At 41.1% G+C, this 26,098-nt stretch overlaps 1 protein-coding gene and 1 long non-coding RNA gene across 2 annotated transcripts in view; both read right to left on the minus strand.

Moving 5' to 3' along the window:
- Positions 1-6,809: 6,809 nt before the first annotated feature.
- Positions 6,810-26,098, minus strand: part of KLHL14 (kelch like family member 14) — a 62,358-nt gene continuing 43,069 nt past the window's right edge. The window contains exons 4-9 of the mRNA XM_052703937.1: positions 23,978-24,067; positions 19,476-19,554; positions 13,433-13,623; positions 12,963-13,121; positions 10,160-10,317; positions 6,810-9,494 (exon numbers count right to left, since the gene is read on the minus strand). Coding sequence (XP_052559897.1) covers positions 9,354-9,494; positions 10,160-10,317; positions 12,963-13,121; positions 13,433-13,623; positions 19,476-19,554; positions 23,978-24,067 — 818 coding nt within the window. The 3' untranslated portion in view covers positions 6,810-9,353. The remainder of the gene's footprint in view (positions 9,495-10,159; positions 10,318-12,962; positions 13,122-13,432; positions 13,624-19,475; positions 19,555-23,977; positions 24,068-26,098) is intronic.
- LOC128091045 (uncharacterized) lies at positions 16,357-19,469 on the minus strand. The gene is made up of 2 exons (XR_008211201.1): positions 16,749-19,469; positions 16,357-16,570 (listed from the first exon to the last, which is right to left on the minus strand). It is a non-coding gene; the product is annotated as an uncharacterized LOC128091045 (long non-coding RNA).

The following is a 26,098-nucleotide window of genomic DNA, read 5'->3' on the forward strand; positions in this document are numbered from 1 at the left end:
TTACTGGTTTTGATGTCTTACTCAGCGCTGTACCAGTTTGATTTTAGGAAGAGTGTACATTATTTTCATGAAAACAAATATGAGCGTGAGGAAGCATTTTTCCCTTGCGTGCAATTCCTACTAAAGAATTTACATTCTTCTAATTTACTGGTTTACTGCACCACTTAGTGCACTCCTGAGATGTGCAGAATGTCCTCGCCGCTAAGAATGTGCAGATGAAATTTACCCTTTTTGCACTGAATCACTCACTCTTCCCTTGGAAGTCACCATGCTCCTTCCTCCCTCTAAATCTCCTTTAACCATTCTAATAAAAGAGTAGATCATTCTGCACAGTTACAAAATAGATCCCGAACACTGGCTAGCAATTTATATGGATTTTAGGACCTTGGTGTTTTTGTGACCACTCTTGTTTTAAGCAGGTGGATGGAACAACATTGCTTTACATTTGATTCTTCCTATTAGGTGGGACTACAGATGTAGAAATGAAAACTGTCCAATGTAGCCCTGAACAGAAGGCTGGGCTGCTGTCTTCAACAGCAGTATTTGATAGCTTGCCAGAAGATGCAGAGGACATGGGGAGATATCCCTTAATGGATAGGGGAGGGGATGGAGGAGTCCTATGTGGAAAGAAGCAGATGTGTTTTGTGCTTGTGCCCTACACAAGCTGCAATGCCTCTTGTTGTGTCTGTGTCCACATAGACATGGTGGGATGCACTGGGTGATGCTGGAGGTGGCAGCTCCTGCCCACCCCCTGCATGGGCCCTTCCTGGGGTCCCCCAGGGTCTTGATGGAGCATCCTCGTGAATGCAGGGAACTGAGGAAAGTTCCAAGGCTTGGCTTTACAGAAAAAGCCATTAGTAGCAAATCATGAAATATGTATCTGAAGCAGAGTAAAGCAGCATGAATCATTCCCAGCAAGTGAGCTCATAGCTGTACTCGGGTTAAAATCTGACACGGTTTAGTGTAGCACCATTATGTACAAAATCTGCTCACCTGGCTGCTTCCCAACACCTCTGCCCCTCACTGCGTCTGCACACTGTGTCTGGCAGTTGCCTATACCCTGTGCTAGTGAGGTTCTTCAGACCTCAGGCCCTATGGCATGGCTGAAGGATGCGAATGTGGTGGAAGAGATGTTCTTAAATCTCTCTGGCAAAAGCTGAGGCCAAACGGAGCTGACTGTGCACATCGGCACATCCAAGATTGCATCCCCAAAAGTGCCACTTACATTTTTGTGTGCCTTTGAATAATTGCCTGTGCAAATCTGGGACTGTCTGCTTTAAACTTCCTGAATCCACATGCAGCAGCTCGGATCTGGACATGAAAGCATTGCTTCTGCAAGAGGGGCTGTTCTTTGTTCTCTCCTCCATCTCCCCCCAGAAGCCCCAGCCCTGAAAAGCCTAACAAAAGATTAGCTCAGGCTGTGATGTAAATAGCCAGACAGAGAACAGAATGGCTTCTTTTATCAAACTTAACATCCCAAAGCTCTACTGATTTCATTGTCATTATGGTAGTGATTAATTTGACCCAAAGTACTGCCACCCACTGTTAAAGCCTTCGCTGCATCCCTGTTGATAGCTCTCATGACAGAGATTACAGTCTGCCACTGCCTTGTCCATAATTAGTACTTGTCAAAATGAGATTTCCTATGGTAGCCCACTGCCCATGAGAAACCCATTCAAAATTATAACACGCTTTGGAAAATAGAGGACAGTTCATCCTCTAATTGGAACCAATGAGTAGAGGATGTCATCCATCGAGTGTTGCTCCAGATCTAAAAAATGATTCTCGGAGTCCTCTCTGTCAGTACCTGTCCTTTGGCCCAGGGAACACTGGGGTGAGCTGCACACTGCAGACAGTGGAAGAGGGAAGAAAGTGGGAAGCCACACAGTGCTGAGCTGTCTGATTACACTCTATTTACACTCTGAACTATAGAGCCAGTGCATGGCATTTGCCAACATGAAACATGCAACGAGGCAGAAGTATCTGGTCTTGCCATTGCCAGATCAAGAAGTAGCAATGTTAAGGAGGAACAAAGAAGGGGAAACAGGTCTGGGGAAATGAGGTGTTGGCAGCGGCTGTGCTAGGGGCTTTATTTGCACCATGGCAGTACTATCAACCAGTCAATCATAGAATGGCCTGAGCTGAAAAGGACCTCAAAAATTATCTGGTTTCAACCCCCCTGCTGTGGGCAGGGTTACCAACCATTAGACCAGGCTGCCCATTATACATTTCATAGGATGAATTTGGGATGGGCACAGACATGGTAAACACTATCAGAATAAACAACCACACTGGAATCAACCAAGGCTCATCTCTGGTCACATTCCTCACAGGGCAAAGGGAAGAGCTGGTGTTTTCATGATCAGAAGGACAAATTCCTATAGCTCCCAGCTTTATTTTCACTTGAGGCCCATTCTGAAAATAAGAAGAGGGAATCCAGAGAATGGCACCTTTGTTCTAGCCAAAATAAAGCACAGCTGGAAAATCTTCTGTCTTTTCATTTTGGGTACTGACAGTGTTCAGTTGCTTATGAAACTGATGGAGAACATATTGTGGCAAAAGTGTACTGTTGTAGAATAATTCACAAGATGTGGAAGAAGAAGTGTGCCAGGCAGATGTGTTTTTCACAAATGCATTTAATGTCTTTCCACTAAAAGAAGCAAAAGAGCTTAAAAGACAACAGAATTTTTTTGCTGGAGGTACTCAAGAAGTTTGTAGATGTGGCACTGAGGGACATGGATAGTGGGCATGGTGGGAATGGGCTGACGATTGGACTATGTGATCTCAGTGGTCTCTTCCAACCTTAATGATTCTGTGATTCTACTACTTTCCTGCAGTGAGTTGATGAATCTTTTGTGCAGCCTGTAAGTAAAAACTATTCAGTAAAACTTATCATGCTGTACTCTTTACACCCAAATCCTGCATAACCAGATGATGGTTTTCACCCTCCAAATACTGTTAAGAAGAGTACGTTCATCCTGAGCAGTGCCACAATATCAGTTCTATCATATCCTGACTGGGGCAAGGCTTGTTGGTGAAGGGAAAACCCCACTGCAAAGCTTCAACGTATTGCAGCTCTAGGCTGCAGTTCTGTAGGTCTGAAAGAATCACAGAATCACAGAATCACAGAATTGTAGGGGTTGGAAGGGACCTCCAGAGATCATCGAGTCCAACCCCCCTGCCAAAGCAGGTTCCCTATAGCAGGTCGCACAGGTAGGCACCCAGGCAGGTCTTGAACATCTCCAGAGAAGGAGACTCCACCACCTCCCTGGGCAGCCTGTTCCAGTGCTCCGTCACCTCACTGTAAAGAAGTTCTTGTGCACATTTGTGCGGAACTTCCTATGCTGCAGTTTCCAGCCGTTTCCCCTTGTCCTGTCACTTCACTACTCTCTTCACAAGGAGAGTAGTTAGGCCCTGGAACGGGCTGCCCAGGGAGGTTGTGGATGCCCCGTCCTTGGACGTGTTCAAGGCCAGGTTGGACGGGGTCCTGGGCAACCTGATCTGAATGTGTATGTTTGGTGGCCCTGCTAGGCAGGGGGGTTGGAACTACATGATCCTTGAGGTCCCTTCCAACCCAGGTGATTCTGTGATTCTGTGATTCTGTGATTCTGTCTCCACTCACCACTGAAAACAGTCTGGCCTCGCCATTCTGCCCCCCACACCTTGGATATTTATAGACCTGGATCAGGTCCCCTCTCAGTCTCCTTTTCTCAAGGCTGAACAGACCCAGTTCACTCAGCCTTTCCTCATAGCAGAGATGCTCCAGGCCCTTCACCATCTTTGTGGCCCTCCGCTGGACTCTTTCCAAGAGATCCTTGTCTTTTTTGTACTGGGGAGCCCAGAACTGGACACAGTACTCCAGATGAGGCCTTAGCAAGGCAGAGTAGAGGGGGAGGATCACCTCCCTCGACCTGCTGGCCACGCTCTTTTTAATGCACCCCAGGATGCCATTGGCCCTCTTGGCCACAAGGGCACACTGCTGGCTCATGGCCAACCTGTCATCCACCAGGACACCCAGGTCCCTTTCCGCAGGGCTCCCCTCCAGCAGCTCATCCCCCAACCTGTACTGGTGTATGGAATTATTCCTCCCCATCTCCTGATCGTCTCTGTACTGGCAGAGAAGGAAGCTGGAAAGAAGTTGGAAACAGAAGGATTTTGAAGGTGTTTTTCATAGTACAACTTTTGAAATTGCAATGAATGCTTTTAGAAAACACTGCAGTGATTGAAGGATCTTCCAAATGGAAGAAGAGCCTTTTAGATGAAGTGCTGATACCACTTTAAATGAATCCAACTGATTTTCTGTGTGCGTGTGCAGATGCTGAAGGAAAAGAAATACTTGGGAAAAATGCTGCATTTTTGAATCTCCTTCCCTTGTTTTTAATTTCTAAATAGATTCCCTCTTATCTGTTCACTTGTAAGGACAACTAAATTCAAGTACAACTTGAATCAGAACTAAAATGAAATGCTACTTGACCAGGGCTCTGGGCAGAGGGAGCACTCCGTGTGCCAAGAAACTGGGGGAAAATAGCTCCAGTTCTGCCTTTCTTCTCCGGATAAACCCACAGACGTCATTTGGATGCTAATTGGAGTCATTGTAGAACCGTGTTAGATGCTCATCCAATATTGTGGCAGGTAACACAGTACCTGTGTTCTTCAAGAAAAGGATCAATGACACAAAGGTAGTTTTCTGCTGCAGGGAGAAAACAGACAATTAGAAAATCACTATTTGTATTTAATTTCTGTTTACACTGGTTGACCACATCTCTTGTAAAAGCAGATTTCTCTCTAGCTTCAGAAATACACAAATACAGCAGCACCAGAAGTCTCCTCTCGTTTTTTACTTTGCAATTCAGGAATGCTTTATTAATCAACGCAAGATGCATTCATTGAACTGGATTAATCCTGCATAAGTAATTTTGAAATTTCCTGCTGAAGTTATTTTTCATTTCTGGGAACAAATCATTTATTTGGATTTTCATATATCAGGATCACAGAGATTTGCCACAGTCAGATTTTAATTTTAGTTACATATGAGCTGACTTATATATTAGGGCATATAGTTTTGCATGAGAGCATCTTCTAAAATCTGTAATTGGTGTGGAACACTGACATGCACAGAATACATCTGACAAGGTCCAGAGAGTTAGGTTCAGTTTTGCTGATCAACATCTATGCTGCAGATTAACTGAATCTTTTATGGCATTACAAACCCACCAGAATTCATTAGTGTACTTTTCCTTCCTGCTCTGACCTCCAGCACTGCTATCACTCCATCCCTGCCTTGAACACAAGAGACCAAAGCTCTGATGTCTTCCTGCTGCTGCATTAACAACAGAAATGAGAATGTATATCTTTAAGTGCTGCCAGGCATTACTACCTTGCCCTCATCAGCAATCACCTCACTGTGATTTCTGCCTTTGTCTGTACCTGGAAAGCTCCATGTAAATAGGAAGCTGAAACATGGTCTGTTCCTTAAAAACAAAGCAACTACGGTACTTTACTGGTGACAGATTACAATATAAAGAAGGGCATATGAAGAGATTTGGTATGGATTTTTCTCATAAACTGGCTCCCAAATGCAGTTAACCTTACTAAATCACTGTGTTAAAAGCAGGAAGGAGAGCAAATATGACAGAAAACAATGGCAGCTTCAGGGAGAAAGGGGCACAGCACCTTTGAAGACAATGCTATCATCAGTGAAAAGCGATTTCTAAATCTCTGCCCTCCCTAAGGGCAGGCATACGAGTTGCATGTCAGCAGCTATCTGGCCATCTCACACTGCTTGGGTCACGAATGGGGTTCACGGCTGGGAGTGAAGAGATGTCTCCATTCACTGGTCAGTGGGTTATCCGTGCCCAGCTTACAGAAGTGCTTAGGCAAGAGCGTTGTCCTGAGGGGCAAGAGGAGATTCATGCTTGGCAGGAAGGGTGGCAGGGCAAGAGGAGAACAGAGGAGCAGGCTCAGTGCGGAACTCCTGCAGAAGATGCTCATCTATGAACCAGCAACGGAAAAGATGTTCCCTTTGGCCCGATTGGGGCCGGAACCTGAGACACATCTGCTCTGTTTGTGCCTTACTGCCAGCAGGAGTTCTCCTCCACTGTCACAGAGGCGGGCTTCAGCTTGACGCTCATCTCAGCCCACACACCACAGAAATGCAGGGCACTCATGCATTGTAAACCTGAGCACTGTAGCACCCAAGTATTCTCCTGACCTAACCTTTTGGGATCCAAAGAACGCCTGCTTAGGGAGGCGAGGCGAGTGCCCGGAAAGAGCAGACAGCAAGCAGAAAGCCGGTGCAGATCCTCCTGTCATTTCATTCAGTAATAGGATGAGAGGTGATGGCCTTCAGTTGCACCAGGGCTGGATATTAGGAAAAATTTCTTCTCAGAAAGAGCAGTGAGGCAGCGGTGGCACAGGCTGCCCATAGAGGTGGTGCAGTCACTGTCCTTGGAGGTGTTCAAGAAACGTGGAGGTGTGGCACTGAGGGACCTGCTTAGTGGGCATGGTGGGGGTGGGCTGATGGTTGGACATCTTACAGGTCTTTTCCAATGATAACGATGCTAAGACTCTGTGATGAGTCCAACTCCTCCATTACACCCTCAGCCATGCCCCAGCACAGCTCTCACTTGCTCCAAACCAAGGGGCCAGGTCTGCCTTGCCTCTGCTCCGTGTTGAGGCCAAGCACTGCGCTTGGGGGAAGGTGCTGCTTCTCTGTATTGTCACGATGCCATTTAGAAACACTGAGCAACGGCACTTGGAGGCAACAAGACTGTTACGTATGGCCACAAAATAAAGGAAGTTTACACATCTACATGATAAAAAAGTTCCAAAGAATTTAATGTAGTTATTATTTATACATACACTTTATAAGTAGGAATATGGCAGACAGTTGAATTAGTACATAAAGTTTTATTTAAAGTTTTCCCCCTACGAGCAAGCTTCATTTACACAGTCTAATACTGTACAAAATTTACATTCTTTTTGTGACTTATTCAGTTAGCACTTTCCTTGGTCATGCCTTCCTGAAGGATAGAAAGATTTACATAGAGACCTCTTAAATCTTTAAATTATCTTGATAAAAAAAAGAACCACTTAAAAGGACAACAAATGTCCTTTAAGATGGTGCATTTCAGTAGAGACAAGTGACAGTCAGTGTTTAGTGGCAGACCTTAGCGTGATCTTAAATGTTGTTCTAAGTTTCCTCGCTTAGTATCTTGACAGTTTCCTTTTAATATATATTTATATTTATATACTTTCAACAGGAAAAAAAAAGTCATGATTGCACCAAATATATTTTACAAGGGATCCCTTGGATCTGAACAATATAAATAAATACAAAACCAACTAAGATTGCACTATATAGTAGAAATGGATTGAGATTTCAGGATATACACTCCACCTTTACGAGTTCCTTAGTGATGCTCACTGGAAAATTCCCCAACGACACATTCAAATATTAGCATCTTCAGATAATTATTTTGTTTAAACATTTTCCAGGCATGCAGCTACTTCATCAACTGGTTTATTGCATGTGTATGCTTATCAGTCTTCACTGCATTACTCCAATTTTACATCTGTGTAATTCTGCAGGAGTTGTACTGCAATAAAACTGGACTGATGCCAGAAAGAAACAGTCCCGCAGTATTTGCTCTCCATTATTTATATTGCTCTCAAGCTTCAATATATGGTGTAATTTCTGAATACATTCGTCCTCTTTCTATTTTGCAAAGCAAATAATGAGTTCCTCCTCACGTCTATTGCCTCTGCAGTAGAAACCAACCTCCAGCAGTCATCTGCTCCTTGCTTAATGCATTAGCATTACAACCTATCATGAAAGATATGCACAAGCTTGAAAATGCAGCATGTGAGATTGCTTTGCCTCTTACTTGGTGCAGCCAGTTAAAACTAAGCAAATTAAAGGCCAGATTCTTATCTGACACGAGCCAGAAGCACATCAAAGCACACTGGCTTCAGTGGAGCAATATCACTTTATATCAGTGAGGAAGATGGTCTTGAGAGTAATGGATGTAGCATCAGTAAACCACAATAGAAGAATTCCGCATATATTTTGCTGAGGTGTAGATGATTATTTTAAATACCAGACTTCAGATTTTGTCACTGCTTCTGCAATGCCAGGACAGAAAGACATAAGCTTAAAAACATGGACAGTCTGATTTGTGCAAGCAACTAAAAGTTCATAAAGCGAGTCTGAAATAAAGCACTCTGAACTTGCTTTGCATTGTGTAAATGATTACACGAGCTACAAGGCAGTGGAAAGTCCAGCCTCATGTTGCTTTGGATCATTAATACAAATCTTTCATTTAAGACCAGTCACATGGGAGTATTTTAACTACTCAGCAGTCCCCCTCTAAAATTGTGTGCAATCATTTAATAGTCCAAAGTAATACATTTACAGTTAAATGCAGTCTTGTTGTCTTTGGAAGCAACTAGCACATGTGCTCCTAATGGGGGGGTGAGAAAAAGTAAGGAAGGGTTCTGGTGCTTTGTTACTTGGTTATGGAAATAACTTACTTTATGAACCCAGAATTTAAGGTGTAGGACTGAATTTCTGCTATACTAACATGAAAGTCGTCATTCCATGTGATTTCAGTGAAACAACTCTGACTTTACACAAGTGTGACAAGGAGAATTTGACCCTAATCCCCAAATTGGCTACTGAAAGAAGTGCTCTGTAAAGCATGGGTTTCAGTGTAGTCTTGGTTTCCACAACACTTACACATGGGGTCTTTGAAGGCAGAGTGTATTTGATGACAAGCTGTGCAAAAACTGAACGACATTTCTTTACCTTCTATAATCTTCTGATCCTGTGTTGCTTGCAGAGCATGTGTAGTAGCTGTAGGTTAGGATTTCAGGAGGAGACAATTCTGCAATGCAGAGTGAGCTTTTCACTATCTGAATTCTGAAGCATTCATGAAAACAACATCCTCATGACTTCAACACAGATCACATGCAGGTAGATACAATGCACAATACTGATCTTGTCTCTTCAGGCTGTGTCTGAACATTTAGCCTTCATACTTTTAAAGTTAGAGTTGACGTGAGGAATCTTTCTGCAGCAGGAAAAAGTTAAAATCAGTCTGAAATGGCAGTCTGTCAGCATGTAATGTTCGGTGTGTTTTAGCTACTTGCTTCATAAGACACTGGCTTCTATCTGAGATGGGACAACGCTTTCTTTTTGTTCTCTTTTAGTTTGCTCCTAAAGCGTAAATATGGAATAAAGGGTCAATTACAGTAGATTTGTTTAACAGGAATCCTGTTCTAAGAAAATATTTACGTCACCCGTCATTATTTTCCCAAATGCAATCAGTGTCCGTGTCAGTGCTCCTCCACTATCATTTGTTGTACGGCACACAGGCTGGCAATATCACAGTGGAACAAGCAGGACCTGCAAGTGGCTCAGCAACATCTCCTTCTAGCTCTGTCCAAGTCCCCTTCTCAGGGCTATAGCAAATAGTAGAAGATTTGTAGGCGCCCTGAAACAGAACCAAAAGTTGTACTGAAAGTGTCCTAGGTGAAGTCCAAGTTATCTGGGAGCATTAAAGATGCAAAGCTATTTCTTTTTTCAAAAGTGATTCACAGTTTTGGGCCTTAACTTAAGAACCCTTAGGAAGGTTTGGTTTTCCTACAGGCAGAGCATCCAGCTTCTGAAAACCAGGCTCCTTTACAAAGCTCCTTATAAGCAGAGCTAGAGGCATTCAATCCCTACCAAATTACATCTTATTTTTATATTACTACTTATCAGTGAGTATAATTTGGTAATAATTCATTGAAATAGAAAAGCACAGAGGTAAAAAGGCACTACATGTTCTCCACAAGTTGAAAACCAAACCAAAACTTGTCTCTGCAGCTACTTCCACAGAATTATAGAATGTTTTGGGCTGGAAGGGATCTAAAAGATCATCTACTCCCAACTTCTTTCTGCAAGTAGGGTTGCCAACCACTAGTCAGGAACTAGACCAGGCTGCCCAGGGCCCCATCCAACCTTGCCTTCAACACCTCCAGGCATGGGGAATCCACAATTTCTCTAGGCAGCCTGTTCTTCAGCCCTTTCTTTTTCTATGTCCCTTGTGACAAATATACACTCTGGGTGCAATAGCTCAGCAGGAATGAAAGATCACTGCAGAAAGCAAGTACGCACCATGCTCCAGCTGTATCCTCCTACAAGGTAAATACTGTCATCAAGGACTGCACAGCCAGGACCACTGCGGCCCTCCAGAATGGGAGTCTGGAGGATATTCCACTGGTCACCTTTAGGGTCATAGCATTCCACAAGCATTACATCGAGGTGGGAGAAACCTGAGTAGCAGCATTGAGAAAGAAGAACATGAATTACGGCATACTATTTTAGATATATATATTTTTACTGTTAAATATATTAACTTATAGTTGCAATTGCATTGTTACAATATCACTATCCAATTTTCTTCCAGAAAATATTACCATATACACCTAAGCCATCTTCTATAATGATAATATCCCATTACTTCAGTTCAAATGAATCTGTTAAAAGCTTTTACCATTAGTTCCACAGTCTTCTACAAATCACAAGCACACTCAATAAAAATGAACAAAGCAAATTCAAGCAATATTCCTCCTCATCCATCAGTGCTAATGCACGTTTGAGCATGTAGGAAAAGACTATCCAGGCAGTCTTTCCCAAAGGTCAGCAGATATAAACTACTGAAAAATCAACAGGTTAAGTTTTGCTCAGGAATCAATGTCTCCCAAGTGAAGGTGGAGCTTAGACAGTTGATGCCACTTGGTCCAAGAACAACATAGTATTCAGGATCAGTTGCAAGTTGTTTTAAGGTGTACCCTAAGCACGTATCTGTGATGTGACAACATCTTCAAGGCAACAGAAATGTCACCAAAAGAACTGCAGTGCCACTCTTCCATGTCTGAGAGAGAAAATGGCTCCAAGCAACAGCTGCTTTGTAATCACCAAAGGGCAGATACATCTCAAGACTCTCAAGCAGTGATGCTCAGTAACAAATAAGTGAGCTGAATGCAGACATAGAACCCAAGTGTCCAGGTTCCTGCTGTAGTACTTAGACATTTCCCTAGCTCAAACAACCTTTTTTTTTTTTTTTTAATCAGGGTATTGAAAAAAGATTATGGTCTTCTTAACCTGTTAGGATGCTTTACTTGACATTGCTATGTTCTCCATCAAGGCAAAGTAGAAAAGAGAAGTCTGATTTTCTGGAAAAGGGCATCTGGTGTTATTGATATTTCAAAATGAAGTTTCTTGCAGGAGGGAACAAATAGCTGTAATGAAATGATTTTTCTGTCAATGTTTTCTAGGAGCCATAGAAAGGCCACTGCTGTGTGCCAGAATCTGTCAGAGAGCTCTGTAATAAACTGCAGCATATACACACCTAGCTGTGTTGCAGCAAATGCACTGCTGACAGAGGCATGCCAATCCGGCCTTAAAAAGAAGTGCTTGGCCACGGAGCTATCAGAGCCTTGCAGTTCTGACCCAGTGGAGAACTTACTACATTTCATCTGCACTTCAGCCCGCTTCCTCCTCTTTGCTTCACTTTACAGAAGAAGACATATTCCTGAATGGCCCTCCTTCCAGAGACCTTTTCCAAAAGTCTACATGTTAACTGCCTCTCACAACAAACAGCAAGCAATTCGAAGGGCAGCAATGCAGGGCAGCAGCTAAAGAGGCAAAAATGCAATGCTTGTCTTCCCAGAGATGAAACTGGGTGAAGAAGGGAGATGGAAACAATTCAAGCTTGTGCAAATCAAGGTAAGTGTTATACCTATTGGAGGTCTGGGATGTGTTAAATAGGTTAACTGAGTAGGAAACAAAACCAACACTGTGGTGCTCTGCAACCTCTACAAATTTTGCAGATGTTGGCAGATTTTACCCCTGTTACTTTTTGAAGTTCAGCCCACAAAGACCCATTATAACTGAGTGTGGGGAACAGAGGCACATCAGCCCAGCTGCAAGGGATTGTGCCCCAGTACTCTTAATGGGAAACTACGTAGACTTTGTTCTCTGTATGGACATTCAGATCTTGAAAAGCGGCATGAGATGTCACAGTCTCACTGGGACTTGGGTGCCAGAGTCATTCAGGCACATGGCATGGTATCACTGTCTGTTAACATCACCATTCCTACTATTCCTTTTGCATTACAATTTTCTCTTTTAATTTTCTCTTTTGCTGTTTTTGTTGGTTTTTTTTTTCCTAGTTGTTTCTTTTCCTTAAGTAAGAAAGCAAAAGGAAAAAAATAAAGTGATTATACTGTCAAATATTTTCAGAGAACAATGAATAGGAGCTGTGTTTTTTGTTTGAGTGGTTGGATTAAACAGAATAACAGAATCTCTCTACTTTAACAGTAATAGTTACGGCATGTGAGTATTAAGACAAAAGTACCAGGTGCCCAAGCAGTAGTTAGCTTAACATGAAATCTTTTCAGAAGATGAAAACAAGAGATCTCTAAAACGAATCATAATTAACAAGCTATATTTAATACTAAAAAGGGATCTAAAGAGCTTAGTCCTAATATTTAATGGCTGAGTTTTTTTTCTCTCATTAAATCTGGAGCTTGTTTTTTGTATGTTGCTCTGAATAAAGCTCTCTCTAACTGCACAATTTGGAAAATGATTTACAGAGGAAAATATTGCTGGTACTTTCGGGTCAAAGAATAATCTGTTTGTTTCATTGAATTCTTGGTAATGACAAATTGTCCGTGCCTTTGAGTAATGGAAGCTCCCATTTTTATTATCTAAAAGATTCATTACTCATATATTTAATGTACTGTTATAATTTTAAAATAATTTGCATAAAATGTTTTTAAAATTGCTGGCTCAAGTGTCCTGTTAAATTGTGTTGCCTGTATTTTAATGCATTTAACAATGACTGTCTAACAAAAATACTCTTTATCAGGAGATGGGTGACACTGAAATGCTTTTTCACTGTTAGAAATGCGACCTTTCAAATGGTTTCCTCCAATGGCATACAGTCGGTCATTCATTACAGCCAAAGCGTGGATGGCTCGTTTTGTGTTCATGTCCTGTTTTCGGGCCCAGACGTCCATCACAGGGTCATAGCAGTACAGCCAGGGGACATATTCTCCATTGTGAACACCTCCTGCAAAATAAATGCACCTCTGTTGATTATTGTAAATAAAGATGCTGTTCTCCAGCAGGAATTTAGCCCTGGGTTTTGTTTTTTTTAATATCTTCTTATGTATATATGTATATGTATATATATATATATGTATATATATATATATATATATAGGTGTAGATGTAGATGTATCTATCTCAACTTATACATATATATATATATATATAAATATTAGATGTAGATGTAGATGTAGATGTATGTATCTCAACTTATATATGTATATATATATATATAAAAATATTTCTATAGTGGGAACTGTAAAAGATACTGGCCTGAAATGTATATCTTGCCATTGTGAACGGCTCCTGCATGGGCTGCCAAAGGTTGTGGTAAGGAAGACACGTAACGCCACTCATTTGTCTCCAGGTTGTAGCACTCCACACTGGACAAATAGCCAGTTTCATTTCTTCCACCAATTACATATAAGTTCTTGTCCAGGCGGCAGGCATAGAAGCTGGCTCTCCTGGAGGACAGGGCAAAAGAAAACAACATGAGCCAACAACCAATGAGCCACTCCCTCTTTAAAATCCAGCTGACGCCCTCAACAAAGATAGCTGCTATTCCAAATGATACTTTCTGAAGTGCCCAGAAGCTTCTCATGCTTGCATTTATCCTAAAGACTTTGCTAATCAAACACACATTCTACGTCAAATGAATACCTTACACATTATTTTTGGTGTCAAAACAATTAAGCACACATAAGTCTGACAGAAAATTCCTTTTTTTTTAAAGCTGTTTGTTGCTTTTTCACACCCGTAAAAGATAAAAAGGTGCTCATTAATGTTCGGGGCAATACCTTGTAAGAGATATAACAACTCAGTAAGACACAGTGAAAAATGAGGTAGATAATGTAACAATAATAAATTATCTTGACATTCACTTTCTTTATGGTCCTTCAAGGGTCATTGTTCCCAATTTACTAAGAGAACCACATCATCAAAATTTTTCTTCAATTATAATTTTTTTCTTCTTTCTGCAGTATTGCAAATAGAACAACTTTCCTTAACCTGGGCACAGTGTTACATTTCTACCCTTTAAACTCAAAAAAGGTCTGGCTCCATCCAGCTAACTCTGAGAAAAGTTTTAGCCACCTGTTTGGTTTTGCATGCAACTCAGGTATGCAGGGAAATAATTATTTTTTTCTGGTTATGACTACTAGACATATATTAGCTTGTCTTTCTCGTGACTCTAAAGTTAATGGTGTCTGTTACTGAAGGAAAAATAGAGCAGAAGATCATTTTGTGAGACCCTACTTGGTGTAAGCAATGGTCAGGGAACGCTCCCCTGATTATTCAGTGGTAGGTAGTTTTGCCAGGGTAGAGGCCTCTAATTCTAAGTTACAATGATATGAGAAAAAATGGCAAAAAAAAAAGCACAGCACAAAAACTAGATTTGAATCATAGAAGCATTAAGGTTGGAAACAATCCTTAAAATCACCAAATCCAACCATAACCTAATATTACCAAGTCCACCTCTAAACCACGTCACTTAGCACTCCACCTACCTATTTCTTAAACACCTCCAGGGATGGAGACTCCATCACTTCCCTGGTCATCCTATTCCAATGCCCAACCACCCTTTCCATGAAGAAATTCTTCCTGATACACAATGTAATGACCATGAAACTTGTATTGCAACTTGAGGATGTTTCCTTCCTATCACTTGTCACCTGAGAAAAGAGATGGACATCCTCCCTGCTGCAGCCTCGTTTCAGATAGCTGTGGGAATAATGAGGTCTCACTTCAGCCTCCTCTTCTCCAGACTAAACAAATCCAACTCCCCCAGCCCCTCCTCGTAATTCTTGTTTTCTTGTCCTCTCAGCAGCTTTGTTCTTCTCTGCACACGCTCAAGCAACTCTGCATCCTTCTCATAGTGAGGAGCCCCAAACTGAACACAGAATTTGAGCAAATGTTGGTTCCAAACCAGAACCTGGACTAAACAAGTCAGAGTCATAGAATGGCTTGGGTTGGAAGGCACCTTAAAGCACAGCCAGTTCCAGCTTTGCCATAGACGGACACATCCCACCAGCCTAGGCCACCCTGGACCCCATTCAACCTGACCTTGAGCACCTCCAGAGATGGAGAACCCACAGCTTCTCTAGGCAGCTTGTGTCAGTGCCTCACCACCCTTTCACTTTGTGTGAGCCCAGAGCCTTGCAGTCAGGCCAGGCTGGGTCACAAGCCTACCTCTGTAGCTAACATGGTGCTCTCTGGCTTCTGAGTACTTCCTCAAGAATATGCCTAGAGAAAGGAAGGATGCAAACAGGAGGAAGTGAATGTCGCTAAGTGCCTCCAACTACACTGACGAATTAAATAAGACCATTTAATTTATCTGTCAATGGGTAGATAGAAGCTGATGGCATGTATTGCTCTGCATGGTCGGGCAGCAAATTGTGCATCTATGTTTTTAGCCCGATTTTCTATGGAAACAAAGCTTATTTGATTACACTGTACGTGTATCCATGTCTGTCTGAATGTTGTCTCCTCACCAAAAACCTGCTGGCTGATTTCACTCTAATTTGACAGCGGGTAAAAGCGTTAGAGGAAACCAAGTGCCTATATGCTTCCTGAGAGCATATGACAGGCAAGACAGCCCGCATTCCCCCCCAGGGAGCAGGAAAAGCTACAGAGGTCACATCCAGTTAGACATCCTACACAGGCATGTGCTGTGAAATGTGCTGAGAAATGCTCAGCTAGAGCTCACATCTCCTCTGGCCCTGCTGTTGTTGGCAAAAACCTGCAGCGCTACCAGCATCCATACTTGGAGTGCTCTTGTGCCCATCAATCTGTCCTTAGCCATCTCCTTTGACAAACCATGAACAATCTGCTCTTGCAGTTCTTGACATATTTTAGTCAGATTTTCAGTAACAAACCTAATAAAAAGTGCAACAGAATGAATTTTCAAAACCAAACTCTACTGCAATTAGTGGGTATATAGTATTATATAGGAATAGCGGATTCTCTCTCTTTTTTATTATTATTATTTTTTCAGTTCAAATTCAACAAAGGGGTAGGTATTACTGGTAGGCACTACTGTTACAACTGAGATTTTGTGAACATCCCTCTGTAGGTGTACTCCTGGTTTCATCCACACAGTGTCACTATAAGGAGCAAAAATGAGAGCATCAGCATGCTTCACTCTTCTGCTTGGAGGTGAATATTTATTTACCCAGTAGCTCCTGCCACTGATATGTTAAGGTTTTTAACTTCTCAGTAATAGAGCACACGAGGGATGTGCTGTTATGGGAAGGCTATTTAAATTGCTGTAAATTCAGATTAAAACATAATGCAGCAGTCTTCAAAAGACAACTTTTCCTACAAAACTGGGAAGAGACTACCCACTCTAATTAAGTAGCTGGAATGCACCTTAGAATGTGAATATGGACAATAAGACAATTATTTGGGGATTTTCTTCAGAGCTTGCAAGTGTCTGACATTTTCTGGTCTCTGAAATGCTTTTCCTTCCAACCCTCTCCCTCAATAAGCAACCTAAGTAACTTTTCTCATAATGCACAAAAAGGGAAACATTTCTAACACTTCCTTCTAGTTTCTACCAAAAATGAATCCATGCTCTGGAACACAAAATAACGGTCTGAGGTATAAAACTGTGAGTGATCAACAGAACAGGACAGAACATTCACAACAGAATCTGGATCTTACTACATGGTTGCTGTTAGAGTGTTTGGTTTGCTTTTAAAAAGCAAAAGCCATTTTAACAAAGGTTAATGCTATTATTGAAGTCAGAGGCTAAAATAAAACATAAAATTATTTTCTGTCTTTTTCTTGTTTGTTTGGTTGGTTTTTTTTGCAGTTTCTTTTATCACTCCACTCAGCTTAATTAGAGAAGGCAGCCTGGATCAGATCCACTTGTGCTTGCTTCTCCGTGCCCTGGCAGAATACAGTCTTTTTAAATAAAAACTTTAATTGGAATGTAAGAAGAACAGAAAGTTATAAATTTTCTCCACCCCTGCCCTGTCCTGCTCTAGGCTGATTTGGTAGGCTGGAACAGCACTGGATAGAGGTGCTCAGTTGCAACTCACTCTACAAGTTCAGAGATTGGTTCTCCATTAAACTTGTTAGTGTAACCAGACTGCTCTCCAAACTGTATCCCACTCTCATTGCATGCTTGGGCCAATCAGTATTTCAATAACTGATGACTCATTTGCTGCTTTTCTCAGCAACACACACCTGAAAACACTGCACACTTTTCAAAAGCAACTATTTTTGAGATATGCTGCAAATGAAAAGAAGCCAAACGTGGCGTTAAAGCAAAACACGCTGACGGCTCTGAATCCATACAGGGATTAGATTTTTCTTTATAGCTCAAACAGTAAAATCAATCAGATATGGATTTTAGTATATGAAATAAAAGTTTACTCATCAAATATTTCATACAGATTTTCAACTTGAGAATGTACTGCCTGTGAATGAGACCCACATTTACCTGGCAGTCATTTCAAAGGAGTCTATCCAGCCAATTATTCTCAGACTAAAATTCCTAAGTGGGTTTTGACTTGATGGACCATAATGACTCAGAAGAACCCATTAAACAGTCTGTCTTGTCAAGGTGCCTGCATTATAACAGCAGATACAGGGCGTGACCCTGTACTCCTAGAGGGAGAAAAGTAGCCTATTGACTTTAATGAGAACTTTATCTGACTAAGGAGCTGGGAAAGAGACTGCATAAAAGATCCCTGTAGTTTGTATGACCTAAAAACTGTCAGGGCCAGGCCCTACCTCTAAAGGCTGTAACAACTCCGAGAAAGTCATTAATGATAAGCAAATTAACTTTTAAAAGCATTTCAGAAACTTGAAAATCACTGTTTTCCAACAACAGCCCCTATGCCAAGGAGTCTTTATAGAAAAATAACGGACAAATCTACATCCTATGTATCCTGAATAGAAGAGATGACAAAGTACAGTCCGCAGCTGAAGGAACTATGTATGAGTAGGTCGTTACCTTTAATTAAAACTGTAATGTGCCAAACCCCATCCCAGGAAGCGTTCAGGGACAGGCTGGATGGGGCTCTGGGCAGCCTGATGCAGTGAGAAGTGTTCCTGACTCCGGCAGAGGGGCTGGAACTGGATGGTCTTCAAGGTCCCTCCCAACCTAAACCCTTATAGATCGTATGTCTCTTAAGACACTAACATGTTGCAGTTTACTGCTGGGCAGCTGCTAAGCAACCATCAAGCTCAGCAGACTTTCTAAATCTTGGATAAAGGTGGCAGCACCCTGCAGGATATGACACAAGTTGTATTCAGCACCTGGAATTACCAACCACATTTACCAGTACCACACAACTGCCCACTGCGGAGGTGAAAGAACTCCTTTCTTTGCTCTCCAACCTTCAATCACCTACCTGCTTTCTGACCTTTGTCAAACAAACCCAACCCTTCAGCCAGCCACATGAGCTCCTTGGGACTTTGTTTGCAGATACTCAGAGAGCCAGTCACCTGAACACTGTGGACAACTGAAAAATGGTAATACTGATGGCATAGGAAATACGGAGAGCGTCCCAGGAGAGTGATGTGGGATATCTTGTACAGTGGTTCTATGAAAAGACGGGTGCTCATCTGAAAGATGGATGGTCTTTGGAATAGTTTTTCATAAAAACATGATTACTTGTGATCTTCTGCCTTTGATATTCTTCCTATGAAACACACATAATTCAGATCAGGTTTAGGGGACTTTTTTCCTGTTAGGTTAGGATTTGGGATCCAGAGTTAAGTCTATGCCATCTTTACACGCCCTTGCTCAAGTCCACACGCAGCTCTGCTCTTCGGTACACAGCAGGATTAAAATGTATGCTACTCTAATATGCATTGGCTGACAGCAACTTCATTCAAAGACCACCCAGGATTCTGAGTCTTCTGACAAGATAAGTCATGTTGAGGAGAGATCTCCATGGCTGGTGTGGTGAGACGGGATGTGGTCAACATATGAAGGTTTCAGCTCTCTGTACGATATCTGTCTATAATTACTGCTTGTTTACTGCAAACTCATCATAACACTTCAGTCAGGTAACATGACAGGATACTACAGAGACTTCAGCAAAACCCTTCAGACTGCACTCGGACAACCAGTAATTGCACAAAGTTCATGGTTATTTTGCACGAGTTAGCACTGCAGGGTTTGGCATGTGGAGTTTTGAATCTGGAATGTTTAAAAAAATTAGGAGACAAATGGGAAGCAACTGCACGCTGCAGTTTTATCTCAGAATTTGTAAAGTAGGCATCCTTATATCCCCACACTAAGACAAACTTCTGCTGTTCTTAGGATGATAAAACATACATTGAAAAACATGTAGGTTTTTACCTCTCTTGCATGGGTGGAAGTTGTATCCAGCTGTTAAACCTGGGATCGTATCGGCTAACAAAGTTTGTGCTGTGCTTCCCTGTGAAGATAGATTATTTTGACACTCAGCTGTTTGTTTCATGTATTTAACATCATGATTGTATTATAAATTACGTATATTTCACAAGTTGCCAGCTTTTATGAAGGGTTACCCCGTTTACAACAATGTATGATTACACGATGTGTACAGTAATAATTCAACAAATGGGGCACTACAAGGTTTGAATTAGCAATTGTTAGCAGTAAAAGTGGATAGAGATTATTCTTGCTCTCTGTAATAAGATCTTGAAAACATGTATTTAAATTTACTTATAGATGCTGTGGTACTTTCACAGCCACAGTAAATCACAGCACTATACAAAATTACTGCCCAAAAGAGAATATCCCTATAGCATTTTATGGTTAGAGTGTTTTGTGTCAGGTAAAATATCATAGGGAGAACACGTGCGTTTCTTTCTCTTCACCTTTATGTGGAACACAGTAAAAAACAGTGAGCAAATAACTAGAAGGCTCATAAGCCATCAGCATGGGGTATGCAGTATTTGCACTAGATGGCTTATTCTACCATGTACTTTCAGTGTTAAGTTAGGAGTTACACATGTGCATCGAAGGGGGAATATACTCTTAGAATCTCATCCAGATGTGTTAGCAAAAATGTGAAACATGAGCAACATACGCTGGCTAACTAGCTTATCCTTGCTGTCAAACCCAAGAACTGTATGCATGTCTTCACGATACTAAGATTTCATTTTATTTTACATGCAGATTGACATCACAGCGAGAAAACTGAAGCAAGAGAGTGTACGGCAATTTCTTGTAACACCTGAGACTTCAACAGATGAGGACCTTTGAAAAAGAAACCTTTGTTTATGTAAGTGTGACTAAAAAATTGAATTAGAGGCTTCAAAGGACAGCAGAATAACCCAACTGCGTATGTCACAGTTCTATAAATGGTCACTGGGTATTCTACAAGGTGAATATTTTTGCATTGGAAAAGCCTCTGTAGGACTGGTTCACTTTACTTGCTGCATTCTACTCTTAGTTCAGCATATGCAAATAGATCATCAGGAGACTGATGAGAAGAAAAATTATACAGCTAGAATCTGGTTTCATAATCATTTAAGATCACGTTCTACAAGATTACAGATAAAGAAAGCATTGAGTACTCTATCTGGAAGCAAACTCATTCTCTCGCCATGTATCATGTTCCAAATCCAGCATGGTGCCTACTGAGGACCAAACTTGCTGCATGCTGAGCACTGCTCAAATGCATCTCAGAGTATAGGGTGAGAGCCCCATAAGCTAAAGAAAAATGGGATTCTTCCACCGGGTTTAGAAAAGGCAGACTTTGCTCTTGGTCCCTATCTGAATTCCTTTAGTCTACAATGACAATTTAGAAGAATAGATATTGAGAGTTACAAATTCAATGAAGAGTAACATAGCAGGATCTGACCAGCTCGGTCTCACTGTTTAGGACATGCATTCATCTACTTCTACTATGAAAGCGGGATTACAATACAAGGTAAGTATTGATCACAAGTTTCAAGTCCTGTGAGGAGGTTTCTGCTCTTACCGCGTCTTTCAGAGTTGCTTGGGACTTCAGAAGTCATTGGCCATATGGCAGCTTTTTCACTCATGTCTTACAAAGCTCTGATCTGGAGACCTTGGCCTCTTAACATACTGTGTCATGCACATATTCGGTATAAATCCCACATATGTAGAAGATTGTGCAGCACGAAGTAGAATGAGATTTTATTGGGAATAGAGTGGGATGCAGGATACAGATCTGGTCACTTCATAGGAAAGAAGATGAAATCAAACTGGAAGGGGCACAAAGAAGATCCACAAGAATGACAAGAAGAACAAGATGTTTATCTTATGGCAGGAGATAAACTCCAGCAGAACTTGGCTTGTTGCACCCAGCAAAACAAAAGCTGAAAGGGAAGAGGAACGCTGCCTGTAATACATCAGAGGAACAAATCTCCAGGAGGGGAAAAGCTATTAAGCTAAAGGCCAACTCTGGCACGAGAACAAGGTGATTTAGACAGTCAAAGAATACATTTTACTGGAAATTAGAATAAGGCTCCTAGTCATTGAGAGCAATTGGATTCTGTAACAGCTTTCCAACAGGAGTAGAGAAAGCTAAAAATCCAACTGCTTTTCAAATGGAGCTTAGAAAATTTACAAAATGGGACTATATGATGCCTGTGATGGCAGGAAAAGGATTTGATAACCTCCTTAAGCTGCCTGGTATAAATGGTTTCATTCCAATTTAATTTTGGAATTCAGTTTCAAAGACAACTGTATCTATTATTTTTGTCTTGCTCATCAGTCAATAGGGTTGCACATGCCATGAAGCACTTGTCAGAATGCAGAAACTGTGAGAAGTAAACAGAAATCAGGACTAGTAAATTGAGATAATGAGAGAAAAGGAGGCAGATGCTGCTGTGCTCTGTACAGCAAGTTTTCTGCACCCATGCCAAAAGGTGAAGGGCTCTGAAGGTTACAAATGTTTGTCCTAAATCCATGCCATTGCTCTGCAACCTGCTCTCATCAACGTTTACTCAAGCAAAGATCCCTTGTGACCGGAAAGGTGATGCCATAGGAGGATGTAAAAAATGAGAAGAAATATCACCACGCTCCCTAGGTTGTCAGGAAGTCAGAGGAGCAGCACAGAATGTGCATGGTCACTCCTTGGGGTACATCTTGCTTCCCAAGAATTGGCACAGTGCCTAAAGAAATGCATAATGCTCCTTCCATTGCCACTATCCACTGAAACAACACTTGGCACCTTTCCATTTGTATTGGAATCCTTGAAATGCACTGGCAGGAAAGCTCAAGTTAGGTTCATTTGAAGACCCTTCTGTTCTATGAGGATAGCAGTGAAAGGTCTTTATGCAAAAGTGAGTATGTGTGAGCAGTTCTCGTGTAGCTGCATACTTTGAGCAAATCGGTTTCAAAAAAGAACTAGTCCAAAAATATCTCTGAATGTAAATTATGATTTTTAGGTCTACTTTTTGAGACAAATAGGATCCATTTCGCTTGGGGTACGTTTGTAAAGAGATCAGCATCAATAATGTTCCCACTTCCTTCACTGTAACTTCACTACAGACAAATCACAGCTCTGATTCTCACTGATCAAGGAAGCTGTTGGATGTCTGCTGCACGTGCCTTCAGCTCAGGAAATGATCTAGGCAGCCTTAGAATTTGAGTGCTATCTATGTCACAAACCACGTGTTCAAGTCCTGTCTCAGTCACAGGACGTTCACTTCTTCTAACAACTCTCTATTAGCTTGTGACTCAGTTTCCACATCTTTAAATTCTGTACAATTATTCATCTTTTCTTTCGTCCTTCATATGACATGGCTATTTAATTAAAAACTGACTGGTACAAGGTCTGCCTTATGTTATCTGCTTACCACCAAGCACAACAGGGGCCCTCAGTTGTTGGCTGTGGCTGATACTCCTAATAATAATTACCATTAATTATGCCCCTGTACTTCCTGCATAATATAGCATAACACAAAGGAGATTCAAACTGCAGAACTGAAGGGCTCTTCTCCCAAAAGACTTAGTGATATTTTAACTACACCGGAAATATGTTTCTAGGGTGGACTGGATTGTTTGTCTCAGGTTTTAGGAAGTGAACAGATGTAACAATTTTCTATAATTTGGTTTAGTGCAGATGCTGAAATGGGGCATTCACAATAAAATATATGCAGTATATGTAATTTCAGCTGGATCCTCTGGTGTTTTAAAGTAAAAATGTGTACCTGCAAGCTGTTTTATGGTTTCTCAGTCATAATTATCTCTGTTACACAGGCTGCTACAACTACAACTCTTTCTTCATGTGCAAGCTTTTTAACAATGTCTTGACTACTTTGTGAATTTTGCAAGGCATGGTACTCTCCTTTTGCTTTGCTCAGAAGCCTGTTAAATTGTTTAATTTCTCTTTGCAGTAAATTTATGAAGTAATCAAATCAAATAAGGTAGCAGCAGATAATCTATATGAGAAGCTCTTGCACAAGACTAAAAAAGAGCCCAGTTTAAGAATCTCAGTCTAGATAATTAACACATTAACAACTTTAGCTGCGAGTATCTGGTTTGACAATAGAAAGGAAGCATTCATCTACTGCAATTGCATTATTATATTATGACTGGAAGGAGACTGGAAATGAAGGTTAAAATTCTTAACAGCTGCTGCCTGGTGCATGCACTTGAAAGAGTCTGTTCTGCTGCCTGTGGCATTTCTCGAGGGACGTGGGAGCTGATGAATGACAGAGATGCTAATGCTGAAGAACCAGATATTTATTACATCAGTATCTGAAAGTAGCCTTTGGTAGCTCAATAATTTGGCTACAGGTCCTCAAAATAACTTAGTAATGACCACATCAGCTGACCTGACAGACAGACAGACACAGGAAGGCAGATGCTGCCCGTGTCTTTTAATACAGTGTACATACCATTTGGGTTCCATTGGTCTTCTCCTCCGAGTACAAACAAGAAGTTTTCCACTTCCACGACGCAATGATGCGCACTGTTATATGGCATAACTGCAAGCAAAAAGAGAGTTCTTTATCAGCTCGGGGCATGGGTTCCATAAAAACTTCCAAAGGTACAAAATACAACACCATGATGGAATTTGTATATAATTTATGTAACTTGTATAATAGCAGAAGGCATCCACCCCAAGCATGTATGTCTGATGAATTAATAGCAGAAGCAGATGCTTATTAGTAACTTCACATTATTTGATCTTGTAGATAATTGAATAAAGCAGGAATGCTGGCCCTTTGGTTCCTCACCCCCACCCTCTTCCCCCACATATATATGCTGCTCTAAAATGAATCTTGAAATGAGTGAAGTTGTCTGATATTTTCCTGGAATAAGCAGATGTTAGGGATCCTGGTATGCTAGGAAACATTATAAAAACCTCAGCCCAGCTTTGTTCTGTTGGTAATGTTTCCACAAGAAGAGTCAGTGTGTTCAGTAGCTTTCTATTACACAGCAATGAACAAGCTGCATTTCCATACAGTTTTAAGTTTTTAAATTAAGGTCCTGCTGATTTAATGCCTTTTCCAAATGTATACGCTTAATTTCCTGTACAATGTCATTAGCAGCACAATCACACATTTCCTATTCATCTAATCAGGAAGCCCTTTGTTAACAAACATCAAAACTGTGGCATTAGGTTTGCGGCATCCTTTCTTTTTGGAGACACTGGAATTACTGCAGACCAAACACAGTCACAATATTCTATTTTTTTTCAACTTACATTTTCCATTGTAAGTATTAAAACACAAAAATAAGGGCTTATCTATACATAATATGCATATATTATTGTGCTGTGGCATACAGCACCAGTGATTCTATATGGTAAATGAAACTTAGGCAGCATTAGTTATCATACCACATATTGTACTTTTGGCCCAGTGACACCAGTAGGAAAAATGATGTCCTTGTTCAGCTCATCATATGGGTACCTTAAATCTAGGTGAGGACAAATGGGGAGGTGATGTGCATGTACAGGCAGGGAACTTATTGCTTGACACGGATCAACAGAGCACTTAGGAAACCAGTGCAGTGGGAAATCAATATGACTCAGGGCCAGCTCTTACTTTGTGCTCTTTTGCCAATGCCAAAAAAAAAAAAAAAAAAAAAAAAAAAAAAGGCAGCCTATCTCACACTTGGATTATTTTGGTTGATCTATCTCTCATTTCATTTGTTTTATTATCTTTTATTTTTCTCAGAGTGCATTTGTGCAGTACAGCACATGCAAATAAAAATAATAAGAAATGAGCACAGCTTTGTTATTTAGGACACATGCTCTTAAAGATCAAGGGGGCTCATTTAAGCTTCTTCCTGAAGTTTTTGCCAAGGCAATGATGAAAATGTAAGGTTCGTTTTTAGTAAAGGTCAAATATCATTTTCATAGACTGCACTCTTAAAAGTCATGTAAGTGAAGCAATTCTTAAATTGGGCAGCTAAATACAATGGAAGATCATTAACTGTTGTTATTTGTTACATGCAAACTTAACAAAGCTGGAATGTAATCCTATACTAGGCAATGCCAAAGAATTTATACTACCTATAGATTCCCACAGTGGGATAAAGAATGACAGAGATTTTTATTTTCTTAGTACCCATACCGTGCTTTTCCCACTCATTAATCTCAAACATTTTCCCATCTTAAAATCTCTCAAACCCACTGAACTTCCCAGGATTTTGTGGAAGCTTTTACTAAAGAATGAATCTGACTTCCCACAAGAAGTCGATGCCTCTCGGATCACTCCTCTCAAGAAGAGGTTCCCCAAGACCAGTCTGCAGGGTCTTTAGTTCCTACCTATCCCAGTGTGCTACAGTATTTTCAAATCAGGTCCAAGACAGAGGTTGAGTCAGGCTCTTCCTTCAGTCAATCTGACTGAAGAATAGTATTCATCAAAGACATGTGTACAGACAGCACACATGCATATTTTTCGTGTGGTGTATTTCCATTTTTTGAAAATACTTTATTTATCCTCCATATTGACACAAACAGGGCCAGCAGAGGAAGAAATTATATTTTAAGCTCTTCTGCTGTTTCC

The sequence above is a fragment of the Tympanuchus pallidicinctus genome, unplaced genomic scaffold (assembly GCF_026119805.1).
Source record: "Tympanuchus pallidicinctus isolate F22 unplaced genomic scaffold, pur_lepc_1.0 scaffold5, whole genome shotgun sequence".
Taxonomy (NCBI): domain Eukaryota; kingdom Metazoa; phylum Chordata; class Aves; order Galliformes; family Phasianidae; genus Tympanuchus; species Tympanuchus pallidicinctus.